The 25,505-nt window shown below is 33.5% G+C and overlaps 1 protein-coding gene across 1 annotated transcript; it reads right to left on the bottom strand.

The window, feature by feature from the left end:
• Positions 1-6: 6 nt before the first annotated feature.
• Positions 7-21,175, bottom strand: LOC117122080 (sodium-dependent multivitamin transporter-like). The gene is made up of 16 exons (XM_033267553.1): positions 21,042-21,175; positions 17,556-17,712; positions 15,050-15,269; positions 13,178-13,295; positions 12,307-12,374; positions 11,737-11,891; positions 11,088-11,228; positions 10,291-10,376; positions 9,562-9,594; positions 8,027-8,079; positions 7,416-7,504; positions 7,130-7,260; positions 5,409-5,562; positions 4,803-4,905; positions 3,980-4,119; positions 7-3,747 (listed from the first exon to the last, which is right to left on the bottom strand). Exons 2-16 carry the CDS (start codon positions 17,678-17,680, stop codon positions 3,666-3,668), a joined length of 1,698 nt encoding a protein of 565 aa, XP_033123444.1. The 5' UTR covers positions 17,681-17,712; positions 21,042-21,175; the 3' UTR covers positions 7-3,665.
• Positions 21,176-25,505: the final 4,330 nt, after the last annotated feature.

Below are 25,505 nucleotides of genomic sequence, written 5' to 3'. Positions count from 1 at the left end.
ATAACAATGCATTTATCAATTTTATATGACATAGTGGTTCCAAGAACATTTTAGAAAATGAAAAATACATAAATCATAAAAAGAGCAATGGTGACTGGCTTACAAAAGTGGATATAAATAAATATACAAAATCAAAAAAATAAATAAGGAAGACGAACAAATAAATTACCCCGCCCCTTGGATATTGTTGCAAAGCCCCCACAGTGTGATGTGCGTGTATTTCTGGACTTGTTCTGATTGGTCAGTTGTTCAAGGTTGAATTTAACAACTGCAGGGTTTTGTTAATAAGTATTATTTATATATTTCAGACTACAACGGTTTCTTATACGAAAGGGTAAATCACTATAATATTTATAACGTATGGTATGCATACACTGGACATACCTAGTAGAATAATCTATTTATAATACAATATTTTTTGGTTAAGTCTGGAGGGATATAGAATATTAACAGTAGCACAATTTAAACAACCTTTTAGGGTACAAGGCTCCTATAAATTATCAATGGAGATAAATTCAAGGGATTTCCACGTTCAGACATTTTCTACTATCATAATAAATACCATAGTAACGATTAAACAGGCATCTATTACGGTGGTGACGATTTAAATATCTAAATCTACAAGCTTATTGGAGGTATTACAATCTTAAATGCGGTAAACGTATTGTTATAAGCAACAACAAAAAACATTGTTCAAAAATTGCTTGCTGCTGACAATACCGGCGATCAGATTTAAGTGTTGTTAAATCAGTTCCATTGGATTAGGGTGACCACTGCCCAGCAGAATAAAGAACTCATTGAAAGGGGTGAACATTAATAACTAACAAAGAGACAGTACTGTATTTCGTCTTGAATTTATGCTTATGAGGAGAAAATTTTGGGGTTGCTGTACAAATACACGATAAATAAACTCTCAATCGCACGAAGAATAGTTACACATTGAGATTAAGCCTAGCTCAATAACTAAGAAATCCGGGCTGGGCTCCTGGGGACTTTTGCAGCCACACCTCTAGTGGTACAATGGGAGACAATGCCTGCTCTCTTCTGAAGGTTGTATGCACATGAGCCAATAGGTACACAGGACCACTCTTCCCCCCCCCCCCCAACCCCCGTCTAGAGAGAAAGTGCCCAATAACCTGTACTTCATGGGGAGAAAACAGACTGAAAAAATAGAACCATATACACAGAAATTCCCATGGTTGAATGACACATAAATATCAGTTTTAATCAAGGGAATTTTTCTAATATTCAATCCTAGCAGATACTCAAGGTTCTTAAAAAGACAAGATGAACACCCAAATGAACTTTCAGAATAATGAGTAGGTACATAATATGTAACATGAAATATAAATTGATAAATTTCAGAGAGATGTAAATAATATAAATTTCAAAACTAGCTTCAATAATTGCATTTGGTTTCAAAAATGTACAAAATATCAAAACACTGTATGTAAATGAAAAAAATAATGGGTTTCTCTTATGAGCTTTTTGCATGGATGTTCCCCATTTAACTTAAACAATGTAGCATGAATAATAATGTGTACAGTATGTTTAAACACTTATGAAAGAAATAAATATATAAATAATAATATAAAAAATATGTAAATAGCACAAAACTGTATAGTTCAGACTACAGATTTATAAACATATGATTATAAGAACAAATTTCAGTTTTTAGATTTAGTTTTTATACACAAAAATGTATCTACCACTATATAAAGAATTCAAAATCTACATTTGGCATCCCACAAAGTTAACTAAATGTTTCAATTAAAGAATTAAAAATCAGTGCAAACGTTGTGTTTTTCCCATTTTTTCCAAATAATTCTACCACAGTAGCAGTATATAAGCAATTTAATAACTAAAAATTAATAACTGATAGGAAATATAATTAAAAATATAATATAAATTATGTCATAGCTCATATTTTTCACTGAATATTGTTTTTGTGCACACGCAAACAAACTGAATCAATTGCAATTTCTTTTTTCGCAAGTATTTGGGAACATACATAGTATTCAATATGATAAAATGTCAGGCAGGGAAAAATATCACTTAACTATATTAAACATTACCTACTGATGCAAACAGACATCAAAATAAAAATTAATTATAAAACAAAGTAAAAATAATTGAATATATAAATTATGTTATAGTTCATATTTTTCATTGAATATCGTTTTTGTTGACGGCAAAACTCAATATATACAAAATTTAAAAAAATAACTAAACTTAATTATAAATAAACAAATTAATTCTGTTACAACAGATTTCAAATTGCCTTATTGTTAAATGTAATCAAGATATTTATAAGGTAACTGTACTTTAGTCTAAATATGGACAATTCCAGTTGTACTGGAATATCTGTGTACTGTACATACTATACCTATAACCAGAATGGACCAATCCGCTAAGCCCAGCCTCTTTGATATTGTTGCTAAAGTCCCACAAAACGTAAAGTCATTTGATTGACACTACGGAAGGGTCCATTACTAGAGATGGGTTTTCTATGACAGCCAGAAGACCAAGAGGTGCCTAGGCACGCTGGAGAGGCCCAAAGCTTTTGTGTGGATCGGGCGATGATGCTCCTTAAGGTGAGGCATTCTGACCTAGAAATTATGATTTTCATCATTGTTTTGATGGTTATTAATGAAAACCGAGGGGATAGTTTAGCACCAAATTTGTTATATTTTTTCTGAGTTGGATAAACTCATATCTTTGGTAAACTCCTTTCCAATCTGAAACTAAGAACACACTTAGATAGATAAAACTTGTAGAATTATTTTGGTATCAAACTTTCCATTGCAGCTATCTGTGTTGCCAAATTATAAAAACAGAAGTTTTCCAAACTGTTAAAACCATACTTTCGTAACTTGTAATAAAAACTTGACTTTCGGGACACCTTGTTCTCACTGTGTGTATATATACCTTCTAATACATAATTATAACTTATCTACCTAACTTGCAATTAATTCGAATTTATTGGAATACACTTCACTCTTACTCCTGATACTTTAAGAGAGAAATTTAGTACTGTACAAAGTATTCTGGTTTTTTAAATCCAAATTTGATTATAAATCTGGATGAATATTATCTACAATTTATGTAGCACAATTTATTCTGCCTATTTATTTCAACAATATTTTGTGATGGTTCTTATATTCTGGCTTAATAATGCCCATTATTAATTGGAAATCTCCATTTAAGGTTTCTAATAAAAGCTTTGTATATGAGTTTGCCACTCTATTGTTCTGTGGTGGAACGAGTTTTTCTCGGAAAAGAACTACAAAAGCCAAGGACCCGTGTACACAATAGGCTTGCGTGCACTATAAGGAACCCGGTATGTGTATATTGTTCAAGTACATTAGGGGTACATATGTGGTGGATACACAAACGTTTCTGGCACAGACAAACAACATTCTTTGTCCTAAAGGATGAAGAATGTTATGGAATTAGCTAATAGATCATGCACTGAGCAATCAGCCTTATGGATACTCAAGCTATACAAATAGCCACTAATATTATCATTTTACATTTGTAGTCATAAATTTTTGTACTATACTAAAGTTTTTTAATTACTCCTATATATACACAAACATTTCTTTGTACTTGCATTGGGTTACGCTGTATTCTATTGCTATAGCTTTCTTACTACTGCTTTTTTATCATATATCAGCAATTTTTTGATCCAGTTTTTTGAATTCCATACGCACTCCATTATCTTCAGTTGTCTTAACTAGCTTCGGTCTGAAAAATGTAAAATAAATATTTATTTATATAAAAGCTTTCTATATTTTAAATACTATACAATCTATTTGATATTAAATTGTTTTTTTTCCTATAATTATTCTTAACCAATATTATTCCTACAGTATTTATCAAATACCCTGCATTTGCATAATTCAATGAAAAGAGGGCGCCCTATAGATTTTTAATACCTGCATTAAATACCAGAAATGATAATGTATTGAGAACGTACCTTAAGAAAGGGATTAGTAATGAATAATCAACAACTTTAGTCTGCTCAGTCGGATCAAGTAGGCGGATTAACTCACTCGCTGGCACAGCTATGAACACTGCCACCAACCATGTGAATGTCGCATACCACATGAAGGACAGCTAAGAAAATGGGAAAAAAACATAAGATTAGATGTTAGCAACTTTGAATGGATCTTTCCAGAATGTCAATCAAACTTAAAAACTGACCAATCACATTATCTCTTTGTGGTACCTTAGCAACAACGTCCAAAGGAATGATCCATTACATGAAAATTTGAAATTTTATTGGTAATTTTGTATATGCAAGTTATTAGCTTAAAATCAAGATCAGAAAATAGTTTTCTCCAATTAACAGACATAAATAATATTATTCCTATTTTCTACATTCACAAATTATTTCTTTTTGAGTCTATTCACAAGAATAGAATAGAATATTCTGTGGAGCGATGTCGAATTAGTTCTAAAAAACTCAACAATACGATCCTTGTGTAAAGTGGGGATGGGTTGGTAGGAACAGGGCCATGAAGTGAACACTCCATTATTTGATGCATTTAAATGGACAATTCAATGTTTCAAATGAAAGTTTCTTTTTTCAGACTCTACCATAAGGTAATAGATCAGTAATGTATTAATCAACTCATACAATCTATTCTTGTAGTTTAGAATAATTTATTATGGATACCGGCATTTGTACAGGGAAGATACCGTTATGTTGGCTACCATCTCATCATTTTATGGTATAAGTATGAATTAAAATACAGTTAAATTACTCATAAAACAAATATCCAAATGTCTAAACTTACCTTGAATATGGAGGGAGCATCGGGGTCGGTTTTGGTCACTGCAGCCCCGACACTCACAGTAACACCAAGGAAAAAACTGATAAGGACTCCAATCAGAGTACCTCTGGGGATATAAAATTGGAAATTCCATTGTAAATTATTGGAAATATAATATTAATTATATAACTTTAAAATAAGTTGATTTTTGTTAACCTACATTTCACTTTTTTTTTAGTCATTCACACACTCAACCGGCAACTCTCTTTAGCATCATTTCATATAATCACCATGAGTTACTGTGATCATAGTGTGATCACTGTTTAATCACCATCTTATGATCTGCAATTGCTGGGGTGGATGCAGGAAGGGGTTGCAGACGGGGTGATCGATTGATACAGCTGGGAAGACTGAAGCAATGTACATAAAGTGCCTTGCTCAAGTAGACAAGCGAAATGCACAGCGAAGGATTGAAAACCCGATCTCAGGGTTGAGAAACCAAACCATTTCCACTTCACCAAACTCCATACATGTGTTCTATTATTATGACAATGCAATCTTGTGATCAGATTGTGATATTGTGAAGAACCTTTCCTCTTGGAATAGAACAGTTTGAGGAATAAAATCTACCTTGAATTTGCACGTTTCCAAAACATTCCCAGGGTGAAAGCTGCCAACAGAGGGCCTCCTGCTGCACCAAATATAGAGTTAGCCATGTTGACCAATGATCCCATCTTGGTGGCCAAAAATCCTAAGCCTATTGTCATAGCACCAAACAATATTGCTGAAAAGATAAGTAAAATGAAATTTGAGTAAATATTACGGATTTTTTTTAAATCGGAAAATATAAATATTGAACAAAAATAAAACAAAAAAACAAACAAACAAAAACCAATAAATAAATAAAATGGAGCTGTAACTTTGTGGTTAAGATGCTTGCCTTCCAATCCCAGGGTCCTGGGTTCAAATCCTATCATAACACCAACTCCAACTTTAATCCATAAGACTCCTAATAAACTTGTGTTTATGTTTGTCTCTGTATTATTAAAAAGAACTGCCTTGTTCAAAAGCCCCAATGGAAAGCAATGTATCACACTGATACACACTCCTTAAAGATGATGAAAAAAATGATTATTATATTTGTAAATATGATTTTTTTTAAATTAATAATTAATTCTCACTTACTTAAGATCTTCGATATCTTTGTGTCTGTTGCATCACTAACTTCAAGATGTGGTAAACAATTCCTCCTAATTGGTTTGATAACATCTTCTAGCGTAACAGCGATCATTGCATTCAGGCCGGAAGAAACAGTACTGAGATTAAAGATAGACATTTTGGAGATACAGAAACTGTTAACAGACCAAATTCATGTATTGTATTCACTGCAAATAATACTGCATATTGTGACCATTTATTACAACTTGTATTTACAGAAATTAATATATTACAGAATGGCTTAGTGTCTTACCTCAGTGTTCCTGCCCACAGACAGGCGATGAAAAGTCCTTGGAAGCCGGGAATATGACCAAACTGCTCACTTATGAAATACACCATTATCTGCAGGAAGAATATTATGATGCATGAATCATTAGTTGGCATTAGATTGATGTCAGACATGCTTTGCCATAACTTTGATCTTATGAAGTACAAATTTTATTTATTATTTCCTTTACTTCACATCCAAGAGCAAAGACGGATTTATATAGCACTATATAAAATTAATTCTAAGCATAATTATATAGTAACACATCAAGTCTTATATAGTGTATCTAGCCAATGCCTCCTTGCACTTATTATTATAAACTCAATTCTCAAACGTCAATTCATATTATTAATCTGGTCACTTCATATTTATTAAACTGGATTAAACCCATATGAAACACATATGTATTTCATAACGTTGCAGCCAATAATCAGCTCACAATGGCATTCTAACCCTGCCAGATACCTACAGTATAAGTAAAATGAAATTTGAGTAAATATTACGGATTTTTTTTAAATCGGAAAATATAAATATTGAACAAAAATAAAACAAAAAAACAAACAAACAAAAACCAATAAATAAATAAAATGGAGCTGTAACTTTGTGGTTAAGATGCTTGCCTTCCAATCCCAGGGTCCTGGGTTCAAATCCTATCATAACACCAACTCCAACTTTAATCCATAAGACTCCTAATAAACTTGTGTTTATGTTTGTCTCTGTATTATTAAAAAGAACTGCCTTGTTCAAAAGCCCCAATGGAAAGCAATGTATCACACTGATACACACTCCTTAAAGATGATGAAAAAAATGATTATTATATTTGTAAATATGATTTTTTTTAAATTAATAATTAATTCTCACTTACTTAAGATCTTCGATATCTTTGTGTCTGTTGCATCACTAACTTCAAGATGTGGTAAACAATTCCTCCTAATTGGTTTGATAACATCTTCTAGCGTAACAGCGATCATTGCATTCAGGCCGGAAGAAACAGTACTGAGAATAAAGATAGACATTTTGGTGATACAGAAACTGTTAACAAAACAAATTCATGCATTGTATTCACTGCATATAATACTGTATATTGTGACCATTTATTACAACTTGTATTTACAGAAATTAATATAATACAAAATGTCTTAGTGTCTTACCTCAGTGTTCCAGCCCACAAACAGGCGATGAAAAGTCCTTGGAAGCCGGGAATATGACCAAACTGCTCACTTATGAAATACACCATTATCTGCAGGAAGAATATTATGATGCATGAATCATTAGTTGGCATTAGATTGATGTCAGAAATGCTTTGCCATAACTTTGATCTTATGAAGTACAAATTTTATTTATTATTTCCTTCACTTCGCATCCAAGAGCAAAGACGAATTTATATAAACACTATACAAAATTAATTCTAAGCATAATTATATAGTAACACATCAAGTCTTATATAGTGTATCTAGCCAATGCCTCCTTGCACTTATTATTATAAACTCAATTCTCAAACTCAAATGTCAATTCATATTATTAATCTTCTTATATACATACATTCTTCTTATTTTGATAAAAATAATTCTGAAGTGTTACAGGATTTGAACCCAGGACCCTGGATTGGAAGGCAAGCATCTTAACCACCAAACTACAGAAGCTACAGCCCCACTCCATCAATATTGCAGGATTTTAACCCAGGACCCTGGAACTTGAAGGCAAGCACCATAACCACCAAACCATAATAAGAAAATAAATTTAAAAAAGTAAATTTGCATACCTGATCTGACTTAGTTATATTAGGACCTCCTGTCATACTGCTCACTGTGGTATCTATATGAGAAATATAATACTGTCAATTATTGAAAAATAATAATAAAAGTACAAAACGTAATAGTCAAGCATCTTTACACTTTATGCACTTGTCAATTGTAGTTCCCGGGGCATTTGTTAATTGTAGTCCCGGCTCCCCCGGACCAGGGCCTAAAGGAGACTTAGCTGGGAATGTAATTTCCGAAACGGTTACATGCATGTGAAAGTTCCCGCCACCTCCTGGCAACGCGGGGTATCGTTTTAACGTACATCCCTGGCTAAGTGTCCGCCACCTACCGCCGGGAAATATTTTGTAGTCCCGGAAAAATGCCCCACTAATGAATGATAGACGATAAGGCCTACTTGAAGGTTTAGCTAGGTATGTCTGAATCGGGGCATGTGAGAGCTAGACAGGAGCTAGGCCAAGGAGATGAGCTTGCTTGATGGAAGCACTACGCATGCGTATTACCAATACTACTGTAGACAGATTTCCATGGAAGTTTAGAAAAGTGCGAACAAAAAGGAGTGTGTTGATTGATCATAGAAAATGAAATTGATTGATTTAACTGATTGATAGAATTTATTCAGTATCAAAACAGAAATTAAATAAGAAAATTAATACAGAATTAGAAACAGATTTCCTTGCCTTGGCTCACTGGTGTATTTTTTGACGCAAACTAGGTCAAACACACAATTCACAAATTTTCACGCAACACACTCACGTCACCTCGTGGTCCTCATCATTGTGTGGTGGTGGTTCAAATTTTATTATGTAATTACACATTATACATTTATATATGTGATCTATAAAAAATGAAACTATGATGGTAGGCCTAGGGTACCGATGGGCGATTTCTTAATTACCAAAACACACATGTCAGCAATTGCTGATTGCCTAGGGCTACTGTAGGCTAAGTAGGACAAGACCCAGTTTGACAGCATTAGGCCAATACCCAAAGCCCCAGCAACTCTGCTTACGAAAAAACTGTCGGCACTTTCGAAGCCGGTTACATCTATGGGTAAATTTTAGGTACGTCGCGGCACTTCTGGGACACAACTATGTGTACGTCCCTGTCTCAGTCCCGGCTAGTGCCCCGTTATGGGAACTACAATTGACAAGTGCATTACATTATTTCTCTACTCACTAAAGCAAACGCCTAAAGAATTTTTTTTTTTTCAAGTCATGACAAAAAGGAATAAAAAAGTCAATAACCGAAATGGCAACAAACCAAAAGACCAATGAACTAGAACAGAGATAGGAGTAATCAAATTAAAGGAGCCAGACTACCACAAAGTAGGCCTATACAAAATGATCAGAAAGTTAATAACCGTAAATGAAATGACAGGAAAATGGAAAGGGTGAAAATCAAACATTGCTCTAAAGCAACTGCAATGGCTGTACCAGCTTAATCCATAAATATACTAGTAATTAATATTTAAATAAGATTCAGTTTTTCATATTTTATTATATTGAAAGCAACATGAAATAAAACTACTACTTACTTATCATATCTGTTGTGTTTTCAAAGGCCATATCTATAAATTAAAGGGAAAAGACACAATGATTGATAATCATTTTATAAGAATTTCACAAATAAATAGTTTTGATTGTATGATTTTTGGCAATATAAGTTGAGAGAAATGTTGGCTTATTTTCAAAAATCATTTAAATAAAATAAAATATATAGCATCATAAAAAAAATGAGAGAATTTATAACAATATATAGTTGTAGTTACTCTGTGTAACTGAGCAAAAAAACACCACTTCATCAAACTGAAGTGAAGTGTTCAGTGGTGAATTCAAAGGGGGTCAGCAAGCCCGTAAATTTTCTTACCTTAGCCTTAACTATGGTGGGGCCGAGGTGGTCTAGCTAAATCCTCCATCTGTTAAAGTCCCTCCCTGGGCCCCCTCTATTTCAAATACATGGATCCGCCACTGGTGTTGATGTGTTTTAAAAGATATCCTGTCTATGTAGTGCTAATTAACAATAAAATTTCCATTTTGATTGATTACTTCATACATTTAAGTCCATGTTTCCGAAACACTTATAACGAAATAACAGCCATTTTGTTATATTTCATTTGGTGGAAACAGTTTCTGATAAACAAACCCATGAGAGAAAGGTAATTTATTGGAAGCAGTCTCAAATGCAGGGAAAAGAATTCTATTGAATTTAGTCACAAACATTATCAAATACATGACACATCCGTCACAGTAAGGTAAAAGCTTACCATCATAAAATGTAAACAGCACAAGTCCTTGGTAACCAACAAACAAAATGATTATTGTAACCATCGGGATATTCAACAAAACTGATCTGAAATAATAGAATTAATAATTAATGTTATTAAAAAAAAATTTATATCCATTTACCATATAAATTCAATTGGGGAAAAAAATGTTCAAACATGTAATAATAATAATAAAAAATTTATAATGCCTGTTTTCCATGAAATTGCTACACTGTCGCTACAGAGTGATCCGTGAAATCGTCGTACAGTGTAGGAGTCCACGACGCAATCAGGAAGGCTCACTGATTCGACAAACCAATCAGCAGCACCGAAAGCAGATGCGATAGCATGTAGCGATTGTATGGAAACCAAGCTTCATGCACCAACTTCAGAAATGATCACAGGCGCAGTTTACCCTTAGAGTTTGTTATATAAATATGTATTTAAACAAACAACACTTATAAGTATGAGAAGCCGTCAAAATTCAAGTGCAAGGCCCCCGATTGCAGATACGACATAAAGCCGGTCTACAACAGCCTCTTGTCGCGGAATTACAGGATATCAGCACCAAATGTTACGTGACAATGTATGAACTGCCACTTGATAGCTAATGAAGGTACTGCCAAGGAAAAAAAGCCATCGACTCTGAAAGGTAACTTTATTCTATAAAACTTATAATACTATACAACAATGAAAATCAAACTGATACTGATATGAAATATAAAAAATAATAATTAAAAAATGACAAAAGAACTACAACTGCATCATAATATAAACTTTAAAGCATTTTCACGTACACTTGGGCATCCTTGACTGTTCTTGCTGTGAGAAATCTCTGCACTGCTGTCTGGCTTATAGCCCACAGTGGCATGGCATTCATCCAACCGCCAATCGTCAGCGACAGGAAAGACATTCTTGCTGTCAGGTCTCCTGGAAATCTAATCAAATTTTCATATTTATAACAATAACATACTCACTGTATCAGTGCAAATTGTTAAGTAGAAATTATATTAAGATTTAAGTGTGTGTAAAGGCGGATTGTGTAAAGAGAAATACTAGATTATGTTGGCTTGCATCAGTTGCTTCAGAGTTTGTTTCATTCTTTTATTTCAAACTTAACCATGAGCTCCACTAAAATATCATTGCTAAATACAATCATCACTGTTGTCATAATCATCAACATCGTTAACGTCATTGACAACATAATGTCATTGTCACTATCATCATCAATGTCATCATCATCATCATCAGTTTTATGTAACTGATTTAACTATCATTAACAAAATAATTAAATAAGAAATATGCTGAAAATGCTAGTAAGCTAACATTTTTCTTTTAACAAGAGAATATTTTATATAACAATATTTAATAACAACAATAACAATGATGATAATTATGATTAGTGATAACAATAACAATTAGAAAAACCCAGTAATAAAAACTTACTGCAACATATCCAATCTGTCAGCTTGAAGGTTTGATTCAATAATGTGGTCAATACCACCAGCTTCAATCGTACCAAAAGTCACAACAAGCATGGTGGTAGCAAATATTACAATGAACATGAATACGTCAGTCCAGATCACGGCTTTCATCCCACCCTATTGAAAGTTATTAAAATTTTAATAATAAATGCATTTAGCAACATTTCAGAACCCAGGGGATCTATAGCTATTCTACAGTATTTTTGACTCAAAAAGCCTTTAAAACATCAATCAATTTTAATCAAATTAAGTTTACACTAAATTCCTGTAAGGGTAGTCCTAACTGTGCTAAGGTACTGCAAAAACACCTTCATTATAATTAATATTAAGCCAGGGAAAGTGTGTTCTCTTATAAAAAATTAAATAATGTATTTTATAGCAACTTCAGCATTTTAGAATGAAGAGGAATTTTAGCTATAAACAGAACATTGCTCCCTTATCAATATAATCAATACATTTCACAAAATTTCAGATAAAGGTGATCTATAGCTACTACAAAACCTTTCTAAATATAAATCTGCTTAAAACTCACCAAAGATGTATAAAATGTACAAACAACACCTCCAATCAGAATTGTTTTCCAAAACGCAAAATTAGTGACTGAAAAAGTTTGAAATGTACATTTAAATACATACTACAGTAATTCTTTACATTCTATTTTATATAATTCATTTTACAATCTTTTACACTATGGGTCATAAACCAAGTTTGGGTTGGTAAAATTTGTTTGAGGTTTGCGAGATTCTTCTTTACAAACATCAAAAAAGGGAACTTCAGTTGTGTCAAAATAGTAGCGCAAAATTTGCACGTTATCCACTTTTTGACCAAACTTCGAACACAAAGCTGGTAAAATATCATCATGCCTAGCTTTTTAAGAGTATGTAGGCCATGAAAAATTCTATATATCGTAATTCTCAATGTTGATAGCATCAAAATCAGAATAATTCATACATTCGATAAACAGAATACAAATTAGTTCTAGTCAGCATCGAGAAATATGAACAAAGTTGACCGATTATCCTCAGTGTTAGTGTTATACAGTTTGCCCTCCAATTCGAGACCACGTTGGAACCTGAAAATTTGGGGCGGTCTCAGGGTTCGGCCTGCACATAGAAGGTTATTCTATTAATAGATTGCATATTGTTATTTGGTTCTTTAAAAAAAGTGGTCTTTAATTTCATGGTTTATATTTATGGTACAATGCATTTTAATTCACATTTATAGTCTGAGTACCAACTTCATTTAGTTGGTGCCAAATGTTTCCTGCTGGAGATTGGTTAACATATCTATTATTTATTATTATTAATTAGAGGGGTCTTAGGGATTACATGGGTCTCTAATTGAAGGATGCACTGCATTTTATGTAAATTTAGAAAATTTTGATGTAAATACAAAACACTTACCTGCCTCCACTGCCAATGCGGGTGTGAAAAGAACAATTGCTATGTAGAAAGATGTTTGGAACATGAAGATGCCAGCACCCAGCATCTCTAAAGGAGTTCCAAAACGGTGATAAAGATACTGTATGTAGAAAAAAATTAATGAAAAACAGATTACAAAAAAACTCTCATTAAAGCACTTTGATAGACAGAAAATCTTTTTTTAAAAAACAACTTAAAATTTTACTAAACATAAGACCTACTAAGAGAACCTACTAAACATGAGAATTATATACTAAACTTAAAACAATCCATAATTTTCAACATTTTCAAAAGATTACAAAACATATGCTTGGGGGTGGGGAGGAGGTTGAAAGTGTAGGCAAAATATACACTTTTATGAAAATAAAAAAGAAAATCATTTTATTATTGTACTCTTTCTGAGAGAGAGAAAGAGAGGGGCTTTTTTATACTCTTATGAAAATGATGAAAAAATGGATGACTCCTGAACATATAGTAGGGTACAATACTAAAAAATATGACCTACTTTAATTAAAAAATCAAAAATAAGATCTACTACTAAAGATAAAATAGGCATAATGCCCAAAATAAACCTAAGAGATTTAGTACTATAACCTAGTTACCAAAACAACAGAGGTCCTCTTTTGGTCTTGTTAGGTTTTATGTTTAATAGCTTGCTCTAAGACTTAGCTTTTGGAATCTTACACTTGGGAGGGATCCCAAGTTAAGAGCAGCCACTTCTGGAAAATCTGGTTTTGAGTTTTCAAACAGTAGTAAAAACATGCAGACATTCTGAATTTGTGGGAGATAGATTAGTTTCCGGGCTTTCTTGCACAAGTGCAGTGGATTGTACTGATCTCTGGGAGACTTGATAATCATATTAGGCCTATTGCTAAACAACACTTCCAATTTTCCAAAACACATGTTTTTATCAAAATCGATCAGTAACATATGCCAAAATTTAATGCTATAGATACGCTTCACAGAATAACAGTAAAAAAAAAAAATTAAAAAAAATCCCATTACTAGCTTTAACTAACATCTAGAAACCCTAATTTAAATATTTAATTGAGGAAACAGGACGTTAATTAATTTGATCGTCTGTTTTTGCCTACAGGTACCCTTAAACTGGCTGTGTTATCAATTTAATAATTTTTGTAGTAGAACGTCTGCAAATATTTGGAAATTAAATTGTTTTTATCTGTCTCAATGGGAATATATAACATATTTGATCTGCTTAAGTGAGCAAGTCAATGTTTTAATTTAATGTTTGAGGAATTTCAAGAGTTGAGGCTAAGCCTCCTCAAGAGATATATGGATTATTAGAGTTGTTTTCACCCCAATCCTTACATAAAAAAGCAAGTAACATAACATGTAAAGCCCTGTCTAGACAATACTATTTTATTTGACAAACTTAAATATGGTCGTGATGACATGACATCAAGACCATATATAGGCATATCATGACTATATATGGGCACTCATGTTTTTTTGGCAAAGAAAATTTGATAATCTGGAGAAAGCTTTAAATAGCAATCAAGTGTCGTCAGCCATTCATAATAACTACGTTGGCTTTCATGTATTTAAAACGCATAGAGGCAACTTTTCTGTATTATGCGCTATAAAAGACTTACATTATTAAATAATAATAATAACAATAATAATAATAATAATAATAATATTATTATTTATTATTATTATCATCTTGAAGAAATATTAAAAAATAAGAAGGACCTCTTAAATCCTTGTTTAAAAAACCAGGACACTCAACTTTTGTACTTATTTGTATGTCCTAATCTATGTAAAAATACAGTGTAGGAATGAAATCCTGGAACATACATAACCACAAAATCACGGACCTAATCTCTCATTTACCTGATAAGCGCTAGTTATGGAAAGACCGTGGAAAACAGGAATGAAGATGAATGCAATGGATGGATAAAGAAGAAGATGGCAACAAACGAACATCATGTATTGACCGCCATTAACATAAATTTCTGCAGGCGTTCCGAGCAGCGTGACCGGTGAGATGAATGAAGCCAGTAATGTCATTGCGATTGGTAAGCTAAACATGCTCCGATCTGCCACAAGGAACCTTGAAAAGAAATGGTTATGTTTATAAAAGCACAGTGCATACGTTAGCAACAATATCCGAGGGGAGGGGCTTAGTATGAATGGTCCATTGGGCTGTATTTTGTTGATTTGCTGGTTTTCTTTGGTGTAATAAACACACCAATAACCCTTAAAGTCAGGCTCCGGAGGAAAAAAATTTTTTGATATGTTGTAGAACTGATTTTTCTAAGACAGAAAAAAGTTGTTTGACGAAAAACTGGGGAACGGTGAATGAGATACAGATTTTTTAGTATTTAAAAACTGGGGGAATAAGGTGTAAAAATGGGCAGTTACTCCCCTTTTTCCCCCAGTTTTTAAATATTAAAAAATCTGTATCTCATTCACCGTTCCCCAGTTTTTCGTCAAACAACATTTTTCTGTCTTAGAAAAATCAGTTCTACAACATATCAAAAAATGTTTTTCCTCCGGAGCCTGACTATAATATCATATTTGTAGTGGGGTCCTTCTGGTACTGAATTGAGCAGCAGTGGTGGTGCTGGGAGGGTTGGCTGAGGGGGCTATATCCAACTTGTTGGATTTTTCTTACAATTATATAGCGGTCATTCACACTTATGATTTGGCCAGGGTCGGCAATTGGCTAGAGTAGACAATTAGTAAGTGTAAACACTCCTTATTTGTTTGGGCTGCTAATATTAAGAAGTTCACATGTCCAGGGCTGATGACATTTTGTTTTGTTTGGCCTTAAGCAGTGAACCATAATTTAACTTAGCAAACATAGCATGATCAATTACTAATCAAACTAATAATTTTGACCCTAGTTTAAGATTAACACCTTATGGCAATTACGGTAAACATTAGACATAGCTTGTAAGTAGCCCAATTTTCATTCTGCATAGGTTAGACCGAGGAAAGTGCAATATTGGTCATTTTGGGGTTTGATACCTCTGAAGTACTTACTGTATGCCCTGCTACTAACCTACACTGCACTAACCAGTAAAATTTCAGTGTCTTGTACTTATTTACATATTTTAAAAGATAGAAAATTATTACTGTATAGCAGCACTGTACTGTATTATAGAAGTTATTACAGTCACACCAACTGCTCATGGTACAGTACATAAGACCAAAAATAACTGTATGTGACTATACTGTAGCTTAATTTGTTGGTTTTTCTAGTTTTTTTTTAACAATCTCATTGAGATTTTATCTCAGCCTCAATTTCTTCTTATTTTGTTCATCTATAAAAAAAAAGTTTACCATGCTTTTTACATGCTTTTTTGACAAATACTGCCCTTTAGTGGGGCTGAACAAATTAATTCCACCTCATATTTATTTTTGCATTTACAATAAATCTGAACTTTGTCTAATTACACTGCTCTTTGTGCTATAGTGGCTCACTGTGTGCACTTTAATTAGAATTTGTTTTGATATCCAAATTTCAGGTCCTTTACAATGTCCACTGCCAAGGTCTTTCAGATCCATCCACTCGAACAACTTAAAAAAAAATGTTAATCTGCAATTGCTTTATTGTTAATATTAACAGACAGGATACTCTATAAAGCTACCTCTTCCTATGAATGTCCAACAGCCAATCACAGGGGAAGAGGTCTGCATGTAAACAACAAATTGCAGCTATAATGTATGATGATCAAAATATTTAGCAAAATGCTATTGGATTTTACTTAAGAAATAGAAACCACTAATAGTAAAATTAAAGAGACCAGCATACTGTAGCTCAGTCAGCTAAACTGTTAAGCCGGTTGTGAACACTGAGCCATGGAGGTCATTTCAGGCATTATGTCCCAAGTTCAAATCCTTTGTTGCTGTCCTTGTGTTTCAGGGATAACAGAAAATCTTTCAACTTTTAACGATTAGTAACAAGCTTTAACAACTTTGATCTCAAGATATTTTGTTCGTTTGACACACACAGTAATCAAAACCATGAACAATCTCGGGGGAATAGCAGTAGTCCTATTGCAGATACCTAGGGTAGTCTTAGCGCACGACATGTTTTGCTTTCCGTTGCCTGGTGGCCGTAGGAATGCATGCACACTGAATAACTTGAGACATCTTGGAAGAATAAACAGGACTTAGCGAGGCCTGTTTTTCTTACAAGGGTGCCCTGCCATATTATGGAACATTTTTACATGAATTTGCTTTCACACTACACAAACCTGGTTACAATTTGTTACTAGTTTGTGAAAAGGGTATTATACATGGATCGCCTTATATGAGAATATACGGTAATCAACACTGGTAGAATTATGTATAATTATGAATAAAATGAACATTTTATACATGAACTTACTGAGACGTGGTTTGTTGGCCACCCCTAACAAACCCATGGTAGATTCCAGTGGCGGCCGCTATTACTAGCATGACACTTATAACCACAAAGTCCAGCACACCGAGAGGATTTGCTGCCGACGTCATCTGCTTCAGTTTTCCCTCTCGTCTCAGTAAATCTGTTAGCGGAAAATATATAGAGTAAAATTATTTTACAAATGCATTACCTGGATTGATGATGTTCTACAGTATGTACCCAAGACAGAAAAAGACATTCTGTACAAACATTGCAAACAGAAGAAATAAAGATTACAAGGCAAAAGCAAAAAGATATAGAAGAAACAAGCAAATATGGAGCTGAATGATAGTGCAAGAACTGGAAGAAAACAAGGAAACATAGCACAGTATGAAAAATCCTGGCTTGCACAAGAACCATAGACAAGACTGTCATGGGAAAGCAATTCGCACTATTAAATCTCTGCTAATGAATACTTAGTGTGTTCTTAATCATTGATGCCCCCTTTTCAGCACATGAGGAAAGAAAGGTGAAAGCCTAACACCTGAGATTTCCTGTCTACTTCCTCAACCAATGATGAAAAAACTGATATAGCATACTACAGTACCATTACTTAAGATAACAAATTTTCAGCAAATAAACATTAATAAAATATTCACTTGGTTACTTTCTATTTAAGTGCATTTACTGACTGAAATAATTATTAATGATGGAGAAAACAATATTGAAATTCAAAAACACATATCAGAATAATTCAGTTTCATGTTGGAGTGGGAATATAAATGCTTCGGAGGACCAAAGCGAATCTTTGATTTAACATTGAGCGCCGCACCCAAACTCTGATGCTTTAAAAACCTTTTACAGGTATACTGTACCACTCTATGCTCAGTTTGAATACCTTCAGTTTTAATATTACTCTTACAGATAATTGGTGTAAAAAACAAGTTGTTTTTTAGCCAGAGCTGCACACAAATCACTGACAGGCCACATTTGGCCTGCCGGCCGCACTTTGCCCACCTGTGGTCTATGCCAAAAAATATAGGAAATTTAATTTATGTTTATTTTGTGGTGAGATAACTTCAATTATTAATTTTTTCATTGCCAGCTTTTTCAAATCAGTTAATGCTGGTAAACACTAAATCAGATTTTGTGCAGACTGTACCATTAAGAATAATTCTACTGTGATGTAAATTGAAATAAATAAATTAATCCAATCTTAACCATGTTGAGAACTTGCAATATAAAGGTTACATATTAAATTACTAAAAGAAAAATTCAAAATATAATAATAGGCCTACAGCACGCATCATGTCTGTTATCAAGAAAAACAAGGGGCTAGCGATGTTATTATTATTACTGTACTCCTGAACATTGGATCAATAATTGGCAAAAGGCCATAAAATAAACTCTCTACACTAACTTGGGATTACAACCAGTCCTACTACAACCAACTGCATGCAGAATACATTTAATGCATTCTCCGAAGTACCTAGAAACACAGATAAAGTGATTTGCCCAGGGCATGTTTTGTTAAGTAACATGCACAGTGAGAGATTCAACCCACTGAGCTTAAGATTTCGAGGCCAAACTTTGCTATACCATAACAGGTGAAATGTGGTCATAGTTACTACGAATCTTTCAGATTGTCATTCAAACTTAACAACCAAATATGCGCTTTATTACAAACTTACATTACGATTCTAAATTAGTAATAATTTCAATATTAAACCAATACACTATCAATACACTACATAAATTATATTGAATCTAAATCATAAATTTTCATGACAATTTTTTAAATTGATGCACTAGCAATATCACTAACCTGTTTAATGAAATCAAATGAAATTAGTATAGTAGCACCATCTTTAGACTAAAAAAGTTTATTGAGACACAAGCTTTCGCTAGCTTCATCAGATGAATGAAAGTAAAAAAACATAGGATCAAACAGTTCATTCAAATTTTGTAAATAAACAATATAAACAAACCTGTTAATGTTACCCTTAACTTATTTACTTAGTAAAACATAGAATTATTTAAAATTGATGCATTGTTTAACAGATAATAATATTAATATTAATATTTCAATACTGTACAGTAATATACTATGTAGAAAGAGTACCCACACAATTGCTTAAACCACAACGGACATGCTGTATAGTTTTTTGGTAAATAACTGTGAACCTACATAGTACCAGCACATCCCAGTGGAAAGTGAATGTTAACAGAGTCACAGGAAGCGTGGTAAAGGCATGCTACAAAGGGATCAGTATCATGGACAATTCATTACCATCAAAATCCATAATCAAGCAGGCTTTTAAGGATAATTTTGAATTAAACTGTTTATATACTGTATCATATCATCCTTGATAAAATGATGGTAGAAGAGTATGAGTATGGGTAACAGGATGTAGGCCCAGTCCTAGGTAAACTGAATGGTAACCTAAAAAGTAAGGTCAAGGTCATTTAGGAGATTTTTTATGGATAATACATGTTCCAACCCTCCCAACTTGATCGGGAGTCTCCAGAATTTGCATGTATTCTCCCTGTCTCCTAAATTTTGACAAATTTTCCAGAATTTTTAGCTAAGAAGCACAAAATACACAAAACTGCTAAATTAGGAACTTTTTTGGTACCAATAATTGAGAATTTCAGTGTCAATTTTTCCTTTGTTCACCGATTATATCAGTGATGTCTCACTGTCCAAAGGGTTCCCTAGAAGTATTACTGACACTTGGAATATCAGGATGCATCCATGAAAAAACTTTTCAACATTTTGTGCTGGTGGGGGAGGGGGGTGGTGGGGTGCACTCTATTAGCCCCTTAGTTTCCCTAATTTTTAGTTTCCGGGGGTGCAACATCTGCTACTATATACGATATTATTTCTATAAATGTAAAGACAATCATTTTTTACCATGGAAAATAATTAAGAAGAGGTGGAAACATTATAATTAAATGGCTAAAAATACATTAGCCTACTCTATGGGTCTAGGAGGCCTACATGTATTTTTGCAAATTTTATTATCTACCCACCAGTTTTACCATTGCCTAGTAAATATCACCAAAAATAATTTCAAATCCTGGAAGAGAATTTTTTTTTTTTTTTTTAGTCTTATCAAAACAAAAAAAAATAAAAAAGAAAATCATGGATCAACTTCAACCAACTAACGACACAGTCAGCCATCTGCTTACTTTTCTTTTACTGTAATTGATTTCCAATCTGGACTAGGGCTGCTATAAAGAGTGAGCTCATAATAAACGAAAACAAAGTGATACGCTAGGCCTAAACACATCAGTTTCTACTCTCATATTGATCGTATCCATCGATGCGAAGCGCATTTCTCCCGCGGCGTGTATTGAGAATTAAGCTACATATACAGACACGTAACTAGGTAGGCTAGGCCTAGCCTAGAGTAGACTTAAGTCACAGTCCAGGTTAACCCTGGCAAATCTAAAATTATCTACGTACTAAACTAAAACATAGATACTTACAAAAATAAACTGAACACAAGAAAGTAGCAATCAACGACAAACTTCTCAAATTGCTAGTATTAATAATTATCACCTCGTGCACAATCTGATTCTAAACATCTCGTGTGTAACACCTTTTTATACGCAAAGCGGTCACCTTACTGCGCATGCGTAGAGAGAGTTCAGTGGAAATTGCTGAATGAATGAAAAATTTCAGCCAATCGTAAATCGTCTGTAATAGTCCTTCCTTTCTATTGGTTGTTTATTTAAAGTCATGATTTTTTATGATTATTATTAGAAATACGTAATCTTCTTACCGATTTTGTTATTACAGTTCTCCTTCTAATTAAAGAACAGGCAATGAACAGGTAATTCATGATTTTTAGAATTTTTGGTCTCAATAATTTGAAAAAAAATATTTATCATGAAAATAAAAGATTCCGTTGAATAATTCAAAACAGGCCTGCAGAAAAGTGGGGTTTAAATGGAGGGAGCTTTATTAATTACAGGGAGACCTTATATTCTTTTAATAATTGAGGTAATAGTCTCTTGCTGCTGTGTGAAAATACATTCCGATATCATGGCATAATATTTACAAGCTTTTAAATCAATACAATTAATTTTCATTGATCGGTCGCTTAGACCTATAATAAAAACCTCAGAAATTTTACCTGTACAGTTTTTTTTAGATAATATTAATATACGTGTTAAACACTGTATTGCCCTTTGTCAAGTTTCAGTTGGTGTAGTCTCACTACCATGAACTATATTCGTATATAATTTGAAATACCTCTTCACTTAGGCCTACTCATAATGGGTGTCCTCAATGACACTAGTCATCCTGATGTTTCATCTAAATCCTGCCCTCTCTATCATCAACAATAAACACATTTTCTATCGTATTGGGGGGTGCTTCCCTCAGTTCTCCTGACCCCCACCCCTCCCTCCACGACCCATTCTCTCGCATCTTGTTTAATGATAGATTCGCCGCTTCATTGGACGGTTTGTTTTTAACTTTTAATGTTGTACACTTCACTCGCTCAACGGGCTGGATCTCTGAGGCTTAATTTGAGCAGTGGCGTAAGGTACCTAAGAGGATAGGCCTACCTAAGGGTTGGTCCCGTGAGCAATATATATAGCCCATGTGCACGTTAAGTATATACTCTTCGGAAAAGAGTAGTGGATTGTCTGCCGTTGTACCGCCCCGGAATTCACCCCATTGGAAACAAGTCTTCGGACTTGTTGGTTTTTCTTGGTGTAATTCACACCAAAATTACTCCCATCCTATCCTATTGCTTATCACCTAACATTACTTCGTTCCCCCAGCTAAGTTCTACTCCGATTTTTCCATCGCACCCGACACATGTGACACATATGGCAGTTTGACCACTGGGGAAAATCAAAATTCCCAAGATTGAGTCTAAAAAATCCCATGATAGCTTAACAAATCCCAAGATTTGCAAAATATTAGGATATAGGCCTATACATACAAATTCATATTAAAGTCGCATTTTAGGGCTTTTTTAAACAAATTTATACTGTACTGTATTATAAACAGTGTCTGGATTTGAGAGACCAATAATTCGTTCTGTTTTTGTGGCTACTGAAAGTCTAACAAAACCACTAAAATTTACCAATTAGCTAAAAAGTGTGTCGCAAACAATTTAATTATTATGTAGCAAAAGTTACGAAAGTAATGACCAATATCACTTTTAAAACATGGTAACAACATGTAAAGCTGGAATGCCCTGAAATTTCAGCATTTAGATACGATTACTTTTGAAGTTGTGGTTCATTAAATATTGTAAACAGTACAAAAAACTGATGTCGCAAATCACTAAAATTAAATATATTGATATATAGTTTAAAAATAAGGAGGTGTGTCACTTTAAAATCAGTTAATATAACAAAGTTAGTGTATTGCCTACAAGCAAAAAAATAATCAACATGATCACATTCCTTTAAGAATATATTTTTATCAAGTCTATCGTGTCGCAACAATTGATGAAACATACGTTACCAGGCCATAAAGTTGGACATTTCATTATGCATACTCAATTAAAAATGAATTATTCATCATTAATATAAGTCACTAAGTTTTGACTTCCTAGGTAGATTTTGGGTCATTATGAGTTACCAGTGTAAAGAAAAAAATTAAAAGAATTATGTTTTGTGGCCCGGATAGTTAAGAAATGAAACCTACGTTACCACCGTATACAAAAATAAAACGGTTGATGCATGTGAGCTATGGGTGTATGTAATAGCATTATATCTGTTTTTCAAGTAATACATTATAGGTGGCTTCGGTTATTGCAAAATATTTTTAACACACGATGAAATCAAAATAAAACAAACGTTACCGAAAAATACGTTACTGCATTTACTCAGTTCTGGGTAAAATTAACTAAAATCACGAGTTAGCGTCTACGTGCTTTGTAAACTGCCAGTTGACGTTGAGGGGGCGTGGTTGACAATGTGGGAGCCGATGCTCCCCACCCCCTCCCTTTGTACACAGTGTTAAAATTTTAAAGCTTATTCTTGAGCCAATACAAATTCTTTCCTTGGATCACTCAAAATGAATACTTCTAAAACATGTAAATATGCATCAGTACACGTTATACATAGGCCTAAGAGTGATTTAAAAAAATCTTAAATTCATAAATCTCAGGCGGGTCTTTAAGATAGAAATGCGATACTGTAGTTCAATTTCGTTTTTATCCTTTTCCAAGTTTCTTTAAATTTTTGATTAAAAATAATACTACTAATAGTAATAATAATAATAACAATGATGATGATGATGATGACGATAGTAATAATTGATAATAATATTAATAGCAATAAAAAGTGAAGAAAATTGTGCTAAATGCAAAAAGAAAGTTGTGATTTGTTGATCATAATATAGTATATATAGTTAAAGCTTAGTAAGCTATAGTTAGGCCTAAGTTGTCCTGGATATTAAGTAGATCCCTGATAAAAGCTCATGAAAAATTTGTCGGCGTTTCATTTTGACTATAATGGTGATATGATGATGATGAATTTTACTATATAAAAGTGTCATTTCCGGCCATCTTGAGAGGTACTATTTCCCAAAACTTTCTCACCTCAGCCCCAGCCATGGTGAGGCTGAGGTGGTTGTGAAATCACGTTTTTGAAGTAGGCCTATGTAAAGTACACACTCAAATACAATGTTTTTAAGCTTTGTTTTCTGTGGTATATCACACACACAATAATAAGATCCCTATGGTTGTCAAAAATCCCTGATAAAAGATCGTGAGAATTTTTTTTGGCGCTTAATTTTGACTAATGGTGATATGATGATGAGGATTTTTACTAAAAGTGTCATTTCTGGCCATCTAGAGGGACTATTTCCTCAAATTTTCTCACCTCAGCTCCAACCATTATGGGGCTGAGGTGGGTGTCGACTCACAAAATGCCCCCCTCTCCACCTTTCAAAACAGATCTGTGCCCTTCCCTGGCATGACATTAAACTCCATCGAGTCGGCTCCTGATGTACCGTATGTCTTATGACTGCTCTTTGTTTTTAGGATGTGATCTGGTTTTTCATGTCCATTTTTCGTGATTATGACTATTCTGGATAAAGAATGTTTTGATCAGAGGTGGAATCAAGCCCCCCCCCCCTTCATTTTTTTAAGAAAAAAAAAGAAAAATATATTCAAATTGAAGTGCGAGAGTGTAATTTCAGGCCGTCTAGAGATGCCCTAATCATAAATTTTCTTACCTCAGCCCCAACCATGTGGATCGTGTGGGAATCGAACACACAACCTGCAGCTGGACTTGTGATAGTTACCTATGATCAAGTCTAGTGTTATAAATATGCATTTTTCATTAGTCGTTATACATATTAAACATTATTATTGTTAATACTGGTAATAATAAATATAAATATATAATAAATATATGGCAACAATATAAATATATAACGACAAAATGTATATGAATAAATTATTTAATTTTTATATATGCAATATTTATTCTATTAACTACAGTATATTAAGTAGTACCATCAATGGAAGGATTTTAATACTGAGGAATGGAAGTTAGCGAAGTCCTTGGCTTGCTTAACCGTTTTTCTTCGATCGTTGCTTCCAACCGTCTAAGCGCGTCTAGCCTAAAGAGGGCCTACATAGCAGGTCGAGATCCATGAAAAGTCGTATTAACTACAGTATATTAAATAATATTAATGCATTCTATACATTCTATACAAATTAATAAACAATATAAATAAAATATAAATGTGTATATATCTTAAATTAATTTCCATTATGGAACGGGCAGCAAACTTGTAAACCAATAATACTGCAAGGGTGCATCTACACTGTTAATTTCAAGGAGTCAATTTAACTCCAAAAGTGGAGTTAATAAAATAGGTACAGAACGACTCCTTTTCTGGAGTAATATTTACTCTCATATTTTTACTCCTCAAAGGGAGTAACATTAACTCCAAAAAGAGGGTGATTCCCATCC

This window comes from Anneissia japonica, unplaced genomic scaffold (assembly GCF_011630105.1).
Source record: "Anneissia japonica isolate Jap-2015-1 unplaced genomic scaffold, ASM1163010v1 scaffold1208_len1460985_cov181, whole genome shotgun sequence".
In the NCBI taxonomy this organism is placed as follows: Eukaryota; Metazoa; Echinodermata; class Crinoidea; order Comatulida; family Comatulidae; genus Anneissia; species Anneissia japonica.
This window is presented reverse-complemented; position numbering and strand designations above follow the sequence as displayed.

Bases quoted from the DNA above. Each gene is read 5' to 3' on its own strand.
- LOC117122080 (XM_033267553.1), bottom strand. From the start codon at position 17,680: ATGACGTCGGCAGCAAATCCTCTCGGTGTGCTGGACTTTGTGGTTATA. The intron at 8,080-9,561 runs GTAAGTAGTAGT...TTTCTCATATAG, and splicing joins AAACACAACAGATATGATAA to ATACCACAGTGAGCAGTATG. The intron at 7,261-7,415 runs GTAAGACACTAA...CTTTATTCTCAG, and splicing joins TTGTGGGCTGGAACACTGAG to TACTGTTTCTTCCGGCCTGA.